Source organism: Pteropus medius, unplaced genomic scaffold (genome assembly GCF_902729225.1).
Source record: "Pteropus medius unplaced genomic scaffold, Ma_sr-lr_union100, whole genome shotgun sequence".
Taxonomy (NCBI): Eukaryota; Metazoa; Chordata; class Mammalia; order Chiroptera; family Pteropodidae; genus Pteropus; species Pteropus medius.
Window position 1 is genome coordinate 948,849 of NW_024353790.1, and position 17,984 is coordinate 966,832.

Sequence of the window (17,984 nt, forward strand, 5' to 3'; positions counted from 1 at the left end):
ACACAAGCTGCCCTTGGAAAAGGTCTTTGACCCAGGATGAGGCAGTTCCTTCCAGCCAAGGGCAAGTTCTTGCAAGGAACTCAGCTATGGGTTGTCAGGACCCAACCGGTCTGGGTAGATAAAGAATGGGTGCTTAAGTCCTAAGGGGGGACCTGGGTGGTGAACTACAGCATCTGTTTAGAACCCACATCCTATGGTTTCTTAATGACTTGTAAAGACATTCAATCCAGTCCACACAAGAAAACAGGAAAGGTGTGTTCTCGGTATGATCGTAACAAAAAAAATCCATTTTCCACTTAGCAATACATCCAGCTAAGCATGATTTTCAAATAGAACTTTGTGAGTCAGGAGCCAAAGAGCATGAATATTGGCTTTGCCCTCTATCTTTTATTTCCGGGTCAACAGTAGGTATAACCTACAATCTCTCCACTTTTATTTATCAACCATTGTCACTTTGCATAATAACATCTTTTATGCTATCCTCTTCCCTATTTTATACTAGGTCAAGAATTAACTACAAGTTTTCCCAAAACACTATGGAAGAGGCAGCTTTGGAAAAGGAAAAACTCAGGAAACCTGAGCACTATTCTCGGTTCTCTTTCCGTCTGTCTCTCTGTCTCTCTGTCTGTCTGTCTCTCTGTCTCCCTCTTCCCTCCTTCACTCCCTCCCCTGCTCCCTCTCTCTATTTCCTAGGAAAAAGAATTGTCTGCCCTACTGTATAGATCACAATAAGTAATGTACGTACATGAAAACACTGTGGTGAGGATTATAATACATCTTTAAGCTATTATCATTTTTAGCCAATTGCCCACTCATGCAACTCATTATGGATCAAGAACCCATCCAAACATACATACGGTTGGAAGTTTTGATGCATAAATAGAGGGAACTCCAACCCACCTAAATATTCGAATTCCAGCCTGTTAGTTAATTCAATCAGACACACTCAACAAATGTTCAACCATGGGCCAAGCACTGGACATACAATGAACAAACCTGCAGGAGGCAGCATGGCTGAAAATGAATAATGTGGACTCTGAAGTAAGATTAGCCTAGATTTCAATTCTAGCATAGGCAGCTGTAACCATCATTTCTCCAAGTTTCAATGTTTCTCTGCCCAAAAAAGGGGCTATTACCATAACAAATTGTTTAAAATAAGTGCTGATAGAGTTACGCACAAGACACTATGGAAACCCATAGGTGGGTTACCTGACTCAGCCTTCGGATATCAAGGTGGGGGTGACATCTAAATTGAGTCCCTAAGAATAAGCAAGAAGTAGTCAAGAGAAGGGAGAAAAGATAGTGCAAAAGGTCAGCAGTCGCAAAGCCCTGGGGATGAGAAAGTACTGGAGAAACTGCAAACGCTGTTTTATATAAAGTACAGCATTCAGATAATAAGGACAGGCAGGGAGCCCTGTGTGCCACGCGGGCTGGGCTGCCTTCATCCAGCGAGCAGTAAGAACAACGGAGGGCATAAAGCAGAGCGTCATTGGACCATACTTGTTTTTTCGTTTTGTTTTGTTTGAATGATCACTCTGCCTACAATGGACAAGGGAGGGAACAATCCCTAGTGCCAGGAACACCCAAGTAAAGACCGAGTAAGAGATAATGGGCGAAAACCACCCACTGCAGTGTGAAATACAGGAGAGACGTGGACAGACGAAGGAGAAGGCAGTTGGCGGAATGGACAGGGCTTTGTGCTTTATCAAATGTCAGAGGAGAGAGGGAGAAGTCACAGTTCCCTCCCAAAAACCTGACTTGGACATCTGAGCAGATGCCAGGCCATTCATTAAGGCAGGGAGCCCAGGAGAGAAGTAGCTCATTGGGGTACAAACGGGAAGAGGTGGAAAGATGGTGTGAGCAGAAAGGATCACTTCAGTATTATTCATATTGCAGTTTGAGGTGCCTATAGAATATAACAACATTCACTGAGCACTGTAACACCCATGTTCTAAGCTATGCATTTAATCCTTACAGCAACCTTATAAGACAGTGTATAGTTTCCAAGGGCCACGTGAACAAAGTTCCATAAACCGAGTGGCTTAAACAACAGAAATTCATTATCTCAAGTTCTGGAGCCCAGAAGTCTGAGATCGAGGGGTCATCAAGTTCGGTTCCTTCTGTGAAGAAGAATCTGCCACACACCTCTCTCCTGGCTCCTGGTGTTGTACTGTCAATCTTTGGCATCCCTTGGCTTATAGCTGCATCACCCCAGTCCCTGTTTTCACCTTCATGTGGCGTTCTCCCTGTGTGTGTGTCTGTCTCTGCATCCAAATTTCCTCTTTTTATAAGGACACCACCAGTCCTATTAGATGGGGCCCACCCTAATGACCTTACCTTAACTCGATCATCAGCAAAGACCCTATTTCCAAATGAGGTCACCTTAGCAGGTATTAGAAGTTATGACTTCAACATCTTTTGGGGGGACACGATTCAACCTCTATGTCGCAGATGAGGAAACAAAGGGAGATAAGTAACTTGCCTGAGGTCACGAGGCTAATGCACTGGAGAGTATAAAGTGTGAGAGAAGGAGCCCTAGGATAGACCCCACCCCATGCAACTCCTACCTGCAAGAGACAGACATGAGACCCCACTCCTGTGACCCCCGTACACCAGTCCAGACTAAGGGAAACAAATTCATAGGCTTGTCAGTGGCCTACATGGCATAAAAGTGGTGTCTGAACAGGGGTGCCTCACCCTGAAGAGTGACAGATTCAACTAAGCAGGTTCTCCCTCTGGAGGAGAAACAGAAAAACAATAAGAGCAGTTAATGGTGGGAGCAGAAATGGAAAGACATTTAGAAAAGCCAGGAAGTATTAGAAAACACAGGCAAGAAGCAGCCCAGAATAAGAAGCAGAAGCCAAAGGTAAGAAGAAGAATGGAGAGACGATGATGGCCGAGGCAGCAGACGCAGAGGCAGAGAGCATCTGAGTCATCATGGCATCAAAGGGAAGCTGCGTTGGTGGGACAGGGAAGGGGACCCGGCTGTGAGAGCCACACCGTCCCTGCATTTGGCACTCCAGTTCTTGTACTATCAACTACCTTCTCGTTTTCAGGCTACAGGACCACTCTGTGAGGTCGAGATGCCCACCCACGCTTATTTTTTCTTTCACCTCTCATTGTATTTTCGTTTTCTACAACCTTAAAATAATCTAACTCAAGTATCCAGAGAGGCAGGAAAAAAAAAATTAGTTGAATGTCATATCATTCTACCTAATGGAAGAGAACGTTTCATACAAATGGTCAATTGTATCAAATGTTACAGTCCGATAAAGGAGCGTATAAAAGAAAGATCGAGTAATATAAGTACTTTAAAATTAACAGAGATTTGCTAACAAAAATGTGAGAACTCAGTGAGTGGAGGCAGAAGCCAGGTTGCAAGGAATGATGAAATGCATGGGAGGTAAGGCCAGAAAGACAGCAGTGTAAACCACACTTTTAAGTGGTTCAGCGGTGAAGAGGAAGAGAGAGAAAGAGAAATAAGGCTCTAAGTCGAAGTGGTTTTGGAGGAGAGCAAGTGATTTTCTTAAAATGAGACAGATTTAAACATCCTTAAATGCTGATGGAAATGAGCCACTAACTAAGGTGAGGTTGAAAACATTTGAGAGAGAAGAAAATAACTATTAGAACTAAGCTGAAGATGCACGTGGCCAGGGAGAAGAAATAACCTGAGGTGGGAAAAGGCAAAAAGATAAGATTGGGTGTGGACACATATCAGGCTATATTAGGATCTGATATTGAAGGTATTTCCGGTAATGGCTTCTATTTTCTGGGTGAAATAGGAGATGAGATTATCTGCTGACAGCGAAGAGGAAAGAGACACGGGAAGAGCCTCAGGGCAGAGAAGAATATTTGCAACTGTCATTTTGGAAAATGGCAGTCAGGTCTAACCAGGAAACAGCGAAGGATTACCAGTTAGCACGGAGGCCTCAAATGAGATCAAAGGCCATGAATCTGGAATGCGATGCAGCTGATTTTATGGCATGAAGTGGACAGAGCCTTCCTAGTCAAAGGTTATGCAACCATGAAATGCTTCCCCAGTGAAAATCAGACTCCATCTCTAAGTGCTAAGTAGTATTATAACATTAGTTATATAGACATTCTTTAACAGCTTTTCAACCCACCACCCCTTAACCTTGAATCACTCAATCTAAGGTAAAATCAGAAATTCAGACAAATCGGGTTTAAATTTTTCCCCCTAGCTGAGATACTTTATGAGTATATTTAAATGTCTTGGACAGTGACCAGAATAATAACCTCAATACCCATCACTACTCAAGTGTATTTGGGAGAAGAGTTAGTGTTGAATATTTTAAAACTCTATTTAGAAAAATCGCATCAACTTAACTCATTTTATTGGACAACATAAAATATACATGGATATTATGGAAGAACAAAATCTAACGAAAATGCGAAGCTGGCTTGCCAATTCTGGAATGAACGCCACAGAGGGAAAGCCGACGACCAACTGGCGTTTTAACAAGGAAAGAAATGGCTTTATCAAAGGGATTTGCAATTTGTCCAAATGACAAATAGTTAACGTGCATATGGGTTATTTATATGGATAGAATTTCTTTCTTATCTCATAAACCCTTTCTATCAGAAATCTCTAAGGATTATAGTCAAACATTTTTAATAATTCTAATATGTATTAAAGATCATTGTATATATGCTTGAGTCATATCTTGGGAATATTATATAAACATATATTTGGAAAAACAGACTATGGTTTTGTATAATAAAGAAAAACTACAGTACTAACCATTATGGATCACTTTTAACATCTTATATGAATCTAGAAATACAAGTGATAAGTCAAAAATGGAAAAATAATGTTTTGTTTTTAAAGTAATGTTGTGAAATGTATCTTTGAACAGGGCAGAAAATAAATTTACGGAGGAAATAAATCAACTTTATTAAAGACTAGATTTGGAAAATGAAAGTAGAATGTATAAAAATGACCCTCCCACCCTCCAGCGTCCCACTGTGACTGCTTCCCATGGCCTGAGTGAAGCACAGACTCTCAGCAACTTCATCCTCCAGAGACTCAAAGGCGATGTCACCTCTTCCACCCTGGCTGAGGCCAGGTCCGGAGCAGCAGCCACCGCATTAGGAGCACATGAGGGGACCTAGGAGACTGCAGATCTCCCTCCCCTGGGAAAATCCGAGGCTGCCTCTGCTGCCTATTGCAGGTCCAGCTCTGGTCCTCGGTCAGGGATGGACAGTGTGCTTACTCAGTTGCAAAACACTACTTCATCCTCTCCCGGTGCAAGGAAGAGAAAGCCAGGCAGAGGTGGCCCATTCCCAGCAGCCATCCTTGGTCATTCTCCTCGTGTGGTCTGTCATCCAACCTCTTAGTGTCACACTCACTTCCTTTCTTCTGCAGTTTTCGTTTTCTCTTAATGTTTGATTTTAATCTATGTTTCCCTCTCCTTTAATTAGACACCACTGCTTTTTTCAAGGAAATGTCAAGGAAAAAAATTTTTTCATATGACAGAAATAAGATAATCGCCCAGAAGAGTAACACATTTTTGTCAGTGAAGTGAAAGACATAATTTCCTGAAAAAAAATATTTGTGAAATAGAAATTTAAAAGGCAGAAAGTGAGAAAAATTCATAATAAAATCTCTATCCTGAAAAGATACTCTTGCTGTGAATACATTTGAAATATTGGTGAATAAAACTGTATAGGGTTTCTTCGTCTTACAGGTTTCGTGTTAAAGGTAGCATTTTTAAAATACTAAGGTCAGACCTGTTCAAACATTAAAAATTACAATTGAATGTGATCTGGCAGCAATATTTAAAACAGGTTAAGTTCTTTATAGCAGGGGTCCCCAACCCCCAGGCCATATGGCCTGTTAGGAACTGGGCCGCACAGCAGGAGGTGAGAGGCAGGTGAGCAAGAGAAGCTTCCTCTGTATTTGCAGCCACTCCCCAGAGCTAACATAACCACCTCAGCTCCACCTCAGATCATCAGGCATTAGATGCTCATAGGAGACGGGTCCCTGGTGCCAAAAAGGCTGGGGACCGCTGCTGCAGGACCTCAGAGCATGCATGTTTTATACAAATAATCGGGTGTGCTGCTTTTTAAAGAAATCACATAGGTTATACTCATAAATCTCGGTTACTTTTGGACTTCATTTCTTGACCATATGGATGTTTTCCTTCTTTTATGCAGGCAATTTTCACCAAAATCACAGGGATTCGGGGAAACTGGAGGATGGCAGAGTAGCAGAGAAGACACGGCCTTTGACAGAGTCAACGCGGTGTATATCCTGGTTCTGTCACAAACCAACTGCACTCTTGGGTAAGGAACACCCTCACTGTTTGTAAAATGGAAACACTAACGCTTCCCAATGTGGTTATTACGAGAATTAACTTGGAGAGTAAAGCCCCTGACTCATAACAGATACCCCATTAACGTTAATCTCCATTCCCCATTTCTCATTCTAGGTATGCAGCCCAGTGGAATTCTTCTGGGTCCCACAGTGTTAGCAAATGAAACCATAGGTGTTTTTAGTGCTGAACATTTATCTACGGCTGGCACCTTTGAGATTCTTTGTTGCTAATGATGGATTCTCGCTCTATCACCAAATATACCACATTCACACACTGATCAAATTTCAAAGGTTTGAGGAATTTGTGTCGCATCTCTCAGCTTCACATCCCTCAAGAGATATGGCGTTCAATGAAGAAGTTTCAAGTGGCCTTGCGGGTGCCTATCTTGCCTGGTAGTCACATCTTTGAGGCAAGCACAGGTGACAAAGTGATGTCGATGTGAATGAATCAGTCTTTCAAGACATTTGATGATTTCATAGTCAGGAAGAGCAAGGCTAGACATGTTTAAGCCCAGCATCTGGGAAACCACCTCCCTGAAGTCCACCAGCTGGAAAATCAAACAGAAACACATTAACTGAGAGAACAAATGTATCAGCCACTGCGAGGCCAAAAGCAACAATAGCAAAAAAACGAAAAACCCGGGTGTGAATGAGATACGTAAGTTACTCTCTTTAGCCTTACTTCTCTCACTTATAAAATAATAAAGCTAGCCTACTAAGTTACCTCTAAAGTCCTTTCAGGCACCGACCTTTGGCGACTCCAGAACCATTTTTCTGATGAGCCACTCAATGTGGTATCGGCTACCAAGTCAATAATCCCAGTTAAGCAACTGAGAACGAGACTCTGACTTCACTAGGGTTTCGTCTTCTCACTTCCAAGGTGGGAATGACCATATACCTACTTCCCAGGGCTGTTCTGAAATCCAGGTCAAAAGAAATGATGGCCGTGCACGTGCCTTGCATACTAGCAAGTGCTTTACAAATGCTGGTGTGATCGTGCCCATGGGTGATAAGTGCTTATGCACTGGAATGTTAACTGGACGACGAACCTCTTAAGCGAAAGGAAGAGCAAATGGCGAGAAACTATGAGCTGACAAAAAGAGGGGGACTTGTAAATGACGCTCAAATGACATCACACAGACCGCCACCTTACGATCCATAACACCGGACTCTCTGAGACTACAATCACAAAAGGAAAAATGGGAGTGAGGGGAGAGGAGGTGAGGACTGGAGACAGTGGTTGGAATGTGCCTCACACCCCTTTTAATTCTCCTGGACTGGATGGTGATTCTAGGCTAAAGCAAAAGCCGATCAATCATGGATGTCTGGGCAACACCTCGCTAGAGGTATCTTCTATCTTAGAAAAGGTGTGGTCTGACTTGAAGACAGATGTCACACCCAAGAGAACTGCCTTTCAGACATCCCCACCATGTGGTCATTTGCTTCCCAACCTTCTTCCTACGCAGAGTCCAATTTGGGAAACCGAACACTCTCTCCAGCCTCGTCTCCCTGATGAAAAAGTTTTCCTCAGACTTTTCCGTCTGTTCAAATACGGCTGCAGCTCTTAACTGCGGAGCGTGTTCCCTCTGAAAACACTCATTCGTGGTTTGGTCCTTCTCAACTCTGCCTGACACATGAGCCAGAGCAAAAATATCCCAGGATCAGAGTCCACTCTATGCCCTTTTGAGCTTCAAGGAGCGAGATGAAAGCTGAAAGCAATGGGGGTCGGGCTGCCCAGGACATGCTTTTTTATGCCTGACCTCCTGATGTGCTCACTAGATAAAACTCCCCTCCTTGCAACCAGCGAGCGAATGAGTACTATTTTATGGTTTACATCTGGGATTGGACGGCCATCAAGTCTCAGTGCCACTGTTTGAGATTTGGGACTGTTTCCTGAAACTGATCTCTGCTGGAGGTAAGGTTTATCCTGACCTCTGAGGCTGAAGCCCTGGTAACCATTAGATGCGGGATGATGCAAACTTCAGAGGCAACTGGTAAACGTACTAAAAAAAACTCTCTGCAACCAGAAACTGGCTGTTCAGAGGCTTTCCATTGCTTTGATTAGAACGGCTTTTTCTTTCCTACAGTCCATGCCATGAAAATGTGAATTACTTTTCTTGGCGAAGTAAATCACAATGGTTCTATGCCAAAAAGATGCTAGACGGCAAACAGAGATGTTGAAATGATATTGAAAGCTTTGTAAATTGTTTATGCAGAAACGTGAATAATGATCACGTTTGAATCGTCCTATCTTTCCTAAATAAGAAGATTTCATCACCAGATTTATACCCACCTGCTTTTCTCGCTTTTCTGCTTCTTCCAGAGATTTCTTTAGTGTCTTCGTTTCGCTGGTTACCAGTTCTATGATGTTCCTGGCCCTCTCTTTATCCTCTTTAGCCTCATGCTCTGTAGTATCCAGTTCTGACTTGACAGACATTAGCTTTTTCTCAGCTTTCTCCTTCATCTTCTCCAGTTTGTCTCTGGATTTATTTAGGTCCTCGATGGCTTTGGTCTGTTCCAAAGTTTTAATCTAAGAAGTCAAGAGAATGCTGATCATTTCTTTGGTATTTATTTAGGAAAACTATATAAAGACAAATCAGAAGTCAACAGAATTCACTTTATAACTTTTTTATGAATAAAGAATGGACTCCATCCCAGTTATACGGACTTTGCCAAGATAGTTATTGTTCATAAACAACATATCAAAGTACCATTATTCAGAAAAACAATGAGATAAAAAGGTAGATAGTGTGATTCTGGAATTAAATATTAAAATAAAGTCTGCTGGTACTTAAACGCACAGACTCTATGAGCTCCTTGGGCAAAAGCAACTTCCCTTTTTGCCTCCACCAAAGGATCACTGCTGGTTTAGAAATATTAGGAAGAGCGAAATGTCTCCTCTTCCAGTGTTTTACCACAAAGGAAGCCCCACCTAAAACTCCCTCGGCAAGTCTTCTTCACTGCTGTCAGGAAAATCTACATCAGCAACTTTTCAGAAGAAACGTCTTCTGACTTTACCACGGAGGATGGGAGGCAGGAGATGGCCACGCCTTCTACTGCAGGCTAGGGGAGAGGGGGTGTGCCTCTCTCTAAGAAGAAGTCCCAGGGCCTAAAAGCCGATGCACAGGCATCCCGGAGGATGAGGCACATTCTCTTCATTAGCTTAGTATTTTAAATTATAGCAGATCTGTTTACAAAAATAATTTGAGTAAAAAAGTGATGAAATTCTGATACATACTATGACATGGATGAACCTTGAAGACATTATACTAAATGAAGTGAGCTAGACACAAAAAGACAAATATTGTATGATTTCACTTATATGAGGTACCTAGAACTGGCTGATTCGTAAAGATAAAATGTAGAAGCTACGGGGAGCTGGGGGAATGAGGAGTTATTAGCTAATGGACACAGAGTTTCAGTTTAGGATGATGAAAAACTTCTGGAAATAGATAGTGGTGATGGTCACACAACACTGTGAATGTAGTTAACGCTGTTGAATTGTACATTTAAAAATGCTTAAAATGGTAAATTTTATGTTAGGTATATTTTACCACAATAAAAAAGAATTTGAGGTAGTTTTGCATAATTAGATACAAAAATTTTCAACTGACCATTAAAACAAATATAAATGAGCTACCACTTAACATCACTGGGAGAGCTATAATCAAAAACACAGATAATAGTAAGTGTTGGTGAGATGTGGGGAAATTGGAACCCTCACGTACTGCCAGTGACAATATGAAATGATGCAGCTACTGTGAAAAACAATTAAACACAGAGTTGACATATGATCCAGCAATTTTTCTCTTAGGTATATATTCAAGAGACTGAAAAATTTATGTCCACGCAAAACCTATATACAAATGTTCACAGTATATTCATAATCACCAAAAAGTAAAAACAACCCAAATATCCATCTACTGATGGTGCGAGATTATATGTATGCTTTCTTGGGGGTGGTTATGGTTTATTTCAAAGGTGTGTTAGCCTAGATGCACAGAAACAATGGAAGAGGCTTGCTTGAGGCAAAGATAAGCCTTTTACTAAAAAGTTATATGCCCAGGGCGTGACTACACACCATGCCCTGCTCAGCTAGGAATTTATGATCAGATCGCCCAGTGAGATTACTTTCCATACAACCTCTTTTTTCATCCACACAGCCAGGACAAACAGTAAATATTTCTGGCATTATTGAACAATCTCAGGAACTTAAGGAGCATCCTCAGAAATGATGCAAAAGATACTATACGTGAAATGTTATTTCCCTCTTTCAACTATGCTCAGGAGATAATCTACTTATTTTTTAATTGAGGATTCTCCCTGGGTTTAAGAAATTCTTTAATTATAGCCCTTAGTTTGGCCTTTGAACAGGGAGTGAAGGATGCCTAGAGAGCATCGCCTATAGCCTCAAGTGGTATTATTTTTTTAAAATAACTGTTTAATAGTCTCTTCGGAGCGAAAATGCAATTCACAGAGAGGATTACTAGAATAAGTAGTCAGATAAAGGAGGATGGGGGGAAGAGTAGGAGGTACATTAGTCCTACAGTTTTTTTGTTTTGGGTACCTCATATCTTTAATTTTTAGTTAGCCTTTTGCAATGAATCTTTCGATACAGCTATTTTAGAATTTGGAAGCTGTTTGGAGGCTTTTGCCTCATAATTAACATACGGATCCCATACTGTTTGTTTGATTTGGGAGCTCTTGCTTTTAAGTGCACTTCTTAAATGATCTTATCTATTTGGAATGTTCCCCATAAGGGCCATTGTAACTCTAAGCTATTTTTCATAAAATTTTGCCATTTTGCTACATATCTGCAGCTTCTGAGACTGTAGTTCTTAAACATAAAATATGCAGGTATGCTGTAAGGTGGCACATTCAACTTTTTAGATAGGAAGGATTCCATTCTTTTAGCTAGGTCTTTGCATTTCCTGGAGCCAAATGAATACCTAAGAGGGCCTATCATAAGAAACTCCTTGAGATGGCAAAAGGTCCAACGACCTTTTAATGCATGCATGGCCCATGCCCACCAATGTTTATGGCAATTTTGACCTCCAAGATTTCCATTAGCAACTAGCTTTTATTTATTCACTTGCAGCCTCCCACTGGATCCACTCCAGCTTAAATCAGTTGATCCAGTCGAATTTTGGATCAAATTCAGTTCTTAAATCAGAGCCAGTCCAATCTCAGTCCCAGTCCAGTTTTTATGCTAAACTTAGTCCAACTTTGGCCAGAGACCACCAACTCTCAATCAAGAATCTGGGGACTAGGGAAAGGACTAAACCAGCAAACACCCCAAAAATGAAACTATGGACTGGTTCTCAAAAAAAATGGAGAATTCGATCTGGAAAACCAATTAGATTGGGGGCTGAACACAAAGAATGCAGAACTCAGAATCAAGAGAAACTTATCAACAGCCCTCAGAAGTGTAAAAAATAACTCAAAAGGGTTTGCAGATACCATGCCTGTGTTTCTTGTTGTCCTTATATATCAATTTTAAACTAACTTATCTCCCTTTAAAACAAAGAGATTCCCTCATTTGCATAGAAAATATGTGTCAAACAGAGAAGTTACTGGGGTTGGTGCATTGAATTTAAATTTTGTATTAGCAGAAGAGGAGATACATTCAGCCCTTCTGCTCAGAATCAGAAAACATTTACAGTGGGCTCTCTATCAAAGGCGACAGAGCACAGCTTGGAGAGCTAGAAGCGCACAAATGAAGTCTTAATGAGAAGAGTTTATAGCCGAGAATTTCTGAAAACATGAGACTATCACAATCCTAAGAGCTGTTTTCAAGGAGCAAGAGCAAGTAATGGAGCTCTGAGCCAAGCCACCGGGACAGAACTGGGAGCTGGTGGTGGTAACTGGTGGTGACGGTAGCCCTCTGCCTCCTAAATCGAACCCAACAAACAAGATTGCCGGGAGTGGGTGGAGCTAAACTGGTTTCTTATGCTCCTAAGAAAGAGTTCAGTGAGAGACTATGCCCCTAATTTTTTTTCCAAGGAGACAGAACTGATCATTAACAAGACTGGTGTGCCACCTAGACCTCCGGGAGGATGGAGCAGGTTCCCGGTGCGCTTTACTTCCGATGGATGCCCTCTCTAGTGTCTGCCTCCTTAAGGGAAAGAATTTCAAAATCTGATGAACAATTCTCTCTCATGTCATAAGGGTCAAACACCCTGGAAGAGAAGGGGATTAAGTTTAAAATCTGACACGTTGAATCACCCAGAAGAATTAAATTCTCCAGCTGGAGGGTTTTCAAGAGGCTGTAATAAAAATGCAACCCTACAGGAGCCAGGATCCCTGAAGCGGGTGGGACAGCCAAGTGGGAGAGTCTCCTCATGGCCCACATAGATGCTGTGCTCCCTCTAAAGAGAACCATTAGGATTTAAGCAGGAAGAAAGCAGAGCAGAAATGAAAGGAATGTGTTCAACTTGGCAGTCTGAGCACTCCTCCACTCCTTGACCACTCGATGCCACAGGAGGGTCCCCCTTAAACGTTCTGCTTGGTGCGTACGTTCAAAGTAAGGGCATCTCAGAACAATTCAAGGTCAATAGATCTACATAATCAGAGCTGAGTCTAAGAGGCTAGATTGCTGGGGGGTCGGGGGGGAATATAAAGAAATACTGCACTGGCTGGGTTAGAGAAAGTTCTGGAGTGGAGAAGGAGCATGGGGAGTGACTATCTTGTGTGAAGATTATCAAGAGAGTTAACAAGCAGGAAAAGTCTCTGCTAGCCCCTGAAGAATGGTATTCCCTTTCAATGTTTCCTTGAGAGATAACAATGAAGATCACAATGGCTTTCCATTAGTTTTTGGTTTTCTGACTTCTGATTCTTGGCCACAGATCCCTACTAACCCTGAGTCACATGGTACAGGCTAAAAGTTGATAGCTCTCCACCAAATATCTGTTCTCCCTTTCTTTCATACTGCCCAGAGTAAACATCCATTTTTCAGGCAGACTTTATCTAAGTGAGGACAAGGACTAAGTTCTAGCCAATGGAGACATATGAAGTGTTCTATCATTCCTGTAAAGTGGCCTAGAAGGTGTCCTGTCTTACCTCCACTTGGTGACTGAAATGAGGCCAGAGTCCCAGCAGCTAGCTTTCGCTAAGGGGTGGCGTTGACAATGAAAGCTACTGCTAGTATCATGAAGCAGAAAGATAGAGCAAGCCAGGGGTGCTGGTGACCACAGAGCCATCTTACTAAGTAGAGAATGTCTATTTCCATGACTCTTTTCAGTGAGAAGGGAAGAAATATTCATTCTAAGCCACTATTATTTTGGGCTGTTCCAATATGTTCAGCTGAAGTTAATCATAACGAATGTAGGTTATGAAGCAATTGGCATTATATGAATCATGCAAAGTATTTTTCAGATCCTCTGGATCTCTGCCACATGATTTCAGAGCCCGTGTTTGTGTTTGTGCATAAGGCTATGTTTGTGCCAATTAGAAGCACTACTTTAATTTTCCTGGGCTAATGAGAAAAGAGCAAAGGTAGAGTTAATACAAAAATAATGTGTTCATGCTAAGAGAAGGCCAAACTATGTTATGGTGTATGTACAAATAGAGCTTCTGCAGTAGTAAAGTAAAGGGCATGGCAGAATAAGTGCTCTGCCCTTAGGCAACATAAACTATAGGCATGCCAAGCTCAAAAGAACCTGTACCATAAGCAATCGGTACCACATATCCTTATTAATGGTGATTTTAGTAAAATAATCTAGCTTATTGGATTCGTATTGCCAATTTTTTAATTCTATTTTTATACTTTGTTTTTATTTTTACATTGGTTTGGATTTTATAAGGATAAAAATGTAATAAGATTAAGAAATTTCTATATAGTGTCACAATTGTACACATGTAAGCAATATTATAGTAAAATTATTCTGATTTAACACAGGGAGGAGAAATCTACGAAAGAATGTTCTTCTTTCAAAAGTGGATTTCCACAATACTTATGTTTGCCTTCAACTTAAAATTAAATAGTTCATCTGGAACAGTCTAATTTTTCTGGTCTGGAATTCACAGGGAAATTTACTGTATGGGTATTACAGAGGGAGATTTGGATAACCTAGGAGTCAAGGTCTTCAAAATGGTTTTGCAATAGACATATAAATGAATACAAAAACTTGCACGCAAATGTTCATAACAGCCTTATTCATAGTAGCCAAAACTTGGAAACCATCCAAATGTCCATCGAATGCTAAATGGATAAACAAAATGTGGTATGTCCATACAATGAAATAATATTCAGCCATAAAAAAGAACTATGATAGTTAATTTTATGTGTTAACTTGGCTGAGCCACAATGCTTAAATATTTAGTCAAACGTTATTATGGATATTTTTCTGGGGATGTTTTGAGGTGAGATTAACATTTAAATTACTGAATTTTTAGTAAAATAGATTACCCTTCCATACGAGTGTAGGCTTCATCCAATCAGTTAAAGGCCTGAATAGAACAAAAGACTGGCTTCCCCTGAGCAAGAGGGAATTCTGCCAGCAGACTGCCTTTGGACTTGAACTGCAGCATCGGTTCTTCGTGGATCTCCAGTTAGCTGACCCATCCTGCAGTTATTGAACTTGATAGTCTCCAAAATCACATAAGTCAATTCCTTAAAATAATTCTCTTTCCATCTCTCTCCCTCCCTGTCTCTCTCTCCCTCTCCCTCTTCTTCTGCCTCTCTCTCTCTCTCATTCTCTCTCTCTCTGATACATACATATATATATAATATATATTATACACACACATCCTATTAGTTCTATTTCTCTGGAGAATTCTAATACAGGAATGAAGTACTAATTACAACATGAGTGAGCCTTGAATACATACTAAGAAGAAGAAGAAGCCAAAGGCAAAAGGCCTCACATTGTATGATTTCCTTTATATGAAATGTCCAGAGTAGGTAAATCCATAGAGACATAAAGTACGTGAGTGGTTTCCAGAGTTTAGGGAAGGGGAGAATAGGGAATGACTGCTGATCAGTACGAGATTTTTTTTAAAGGGGAGAGGGGATAATAGAAATGTTCTAGAGTGGTGCAGACCTATGGCTGAGACCGAACGGGAACATATTCAATAAACACAGGGCTTGAGTCCTACTGGCTGTTTTCTACTTCTGCTCTCTGCTACAGAACATATGGGCTCCTCTCCCCACACCACCATTTCTGGCTCACAAGGTTGTCTCGGCCCAAATGTCCTCCTGCTACTGAAAATACACTTAGCCTGGAAGAGCCCCACCCTAGAGCCAAACCCACACTGGCATTCACACTGCCATTCATCGGGAGTTCCCCTACTTCTAAAGCTGTTCTTCATTCACTCTCATCCAGTGAGTGTCGAACACTGTTCCTGGGTGTCACAGATTGGGAATTCCTCGCTCCATCACTGCCACCTTGGCTGTTAGACTTTGGTCCGCCATGCTCCATTTTTGCCAGCCAATCTTACGCAGGTTCCCGAGATGTAATTCTGAAGGTTCCGCCAGCCCCCCATTACAACTTCCACTCTTAGCAGTGATAAAATTAGTAATGGCAACTAATATTTATATCATGCTTTATAGTATATAGTATATTTATTCGCTCTGTTATTATATTTTAGCTTTATAATATCTGGAAACATGCAGATTGCTGGCAGAAATCTACAAGTCAATGTCACAGAGTTCTAACAGCCCTGCATAGGGCCCAGCCAGCTTCATTCAGAGATCGAATTTCAGTTCCTTGGAGAAAACTGGCAAAAGTAAGGTAGACTCCTAGATTCAAGGGAAGCAAGTCTCTGAGATTACGAAGGGTGGGTGTAGTGGAAGGAACAGTGCAGGAACCCAGTTACAGGGAACGGGGGCTCAGTCATGGGAGTCGTGCAGATTGTACAACTGGGTTAGCAGTAAAATAAACAACAAGGTTGAGTAGATTCTGAATTTCTAAGTTAAGTTTAATTTCTCCTGAGGACAGAAATAACTCCATCATACGAGCAAAGGCAAATTTGTTGGTAGGGACCAAAGGGTGGAGGGCATTGAGAGTAGGAAGGCAGGCAGCTCGCACTGCATCTTCCATCATTACCATATCTTGTTTCTGATACACACTGGTGGTCTTAGTAGGAAAACCTCCTCCCAGTCCTTCTTCTGAGAAGCCAGTATGCATTAGGCTTCTTCAGTGTCACTTCCACTTAGTTATCTTTATGAGTCACCCAGATTGTTCAATATCATCCTCTTCCCTTCTGTTTTGTAGAGTCCCACACAAATCAGTGTATGAAAATCCACAGTGCTATTTACCTTGCCTTTCCATCAGAGATTTCTTTGAAGAAGTTGGACTATTCTATTAGCATAGTCTTACAACGAGACTTTGTGACCCCTAGAAGACTAAATATACTTCTCTCACTTGAAAGTCCAAGTTCACTTTATTTATCATTTCTATTCTACATTAGTGTCTAATTATTCAACGTCTTTCTATCAACACCAGGAAACCAGTGAGTAGAATAGAGTCTTCCTATGCCCAAGAGTAAAGGTGTAGCAAAAAGTGTAGGTAAGTTCTGCCGGCAGTGCTTCTGAAGTAATCCAAGGCCACTACAGTCAACTGATAGCTGGAATGCCACATTGGCAATACTGATATATGACATCCCACTGAGCCTAAGCGGAGGAATTTTAAGGGGTTTAAGGGGCTTTACCAAAGATTAAATGTTCACTTCAGATATGTACTGCTAGACTGGAGAAATACTTGTTCTACAAATCTGTGGCCTGCAAAGCAGAATATATACTCAGAAAAATTGAGAGACTGCTGCCATGGAAAACTAAGGTAGCCAGATTTCCAATAGTGATTGCCTAGGATTTAAATGAACGCCATCTTCTTCCTCTGTCACTTCTTTGTTATCTTCGGAGTAGAGTTTTCCACATATCTATTGGGTATATTTCTATTCCCCATCAAATCAATGCTTACACTGCTTTCTTCTTGGAAAAAGGAGACCAGGTAGTTCAGACTAACTCGCTGAGTACAATTTAAGAGGAGAACAAGAAAAAAAAAATCTCCTTAAAAAGTCAAAGAGCTGAGAAGATGCCAAAAAACTACTGGGCCAACATCTGGGAGAGGCCAGAAACTTGAAAGTGTACAAAGTCTGGGGTCCTTTGTTCTATGGATGCATTTGCTGATCTAGGAGGGGCAGTTGAGGGTGTCGGGTGCATTTTGTTAGCCCTTCAGAGATGGGGCACCAGAGTCGCAACCTGGTTTCTACCTCTGGTGGAATCTCTGACAAGTCACTCCTACTTTGGACTGGGTCCCTGAAAGGCTGCATCTTCGGAGGAAGAAAAATAGGGAATAAGAGCTCTCACTTACCTAGTGTGCAACTTTAATTCATGTCATCAGAGTGTACTCAAAATATCTCAAGGCTTAAATGTGAATTAAGGTATTGCTGAGCTATGAAATTAAAATGCCACCTGGAATCTGAAAGAAGGAAATAAAAATCCTCTCTGGAAGAAGATAACATCATCCTAAACCTCATATTACTTCAACAAAGATAATTACAAAATGTCCAAATATTTGGAAATTTAGAAATGTACTTCTAAACAATCAATGTTTCAGAGTAAAAAAGTCACAATGAAAATTAGAAAGTGTTTTAAATTAAATGACAACCAACCTATGACATATCAAAATTTGGGGGATGTAGCTAA

At 41.2% G+C, this 17,984-nt stretch overlaps 1 protein-coding gene across 2 annotated transcripts in view; it reads right to left on the reverse strand.

The window, feature by feature from the left end:
* Positions 1-5,939: 5,939 nt before the first annotated feature.
* The window catches only part of CCDC170 (coiled-coil domain containing 170), a 78,084-nt gene continuing 66,039 nt past the window's right edge, over positions 5,940-17,984 (reverse strand). Inside the window, exons 11-12 of one of the 2 annotated variants that reach the window (XM_039851307.1) lie at positions 8,631-8,867; positions 5,940-6,885 (exon numbers count right to left, since the gene is read on the reverse strand). In XM_039851307.1, coding sequence (XP_039707241.1) covers positions 6,685-6,885; positions 8,631-8,867 — 438 coding nt within the window. In that variant the 3' untranslated portion in view covers positions 5,940-6,684. The remainder of the gene's footprint in view (positions 6,886-8,630; positions 8,868-17,984) is intronic. The other variant, XM_039851308.1, reaches the window with a different exon arrangement.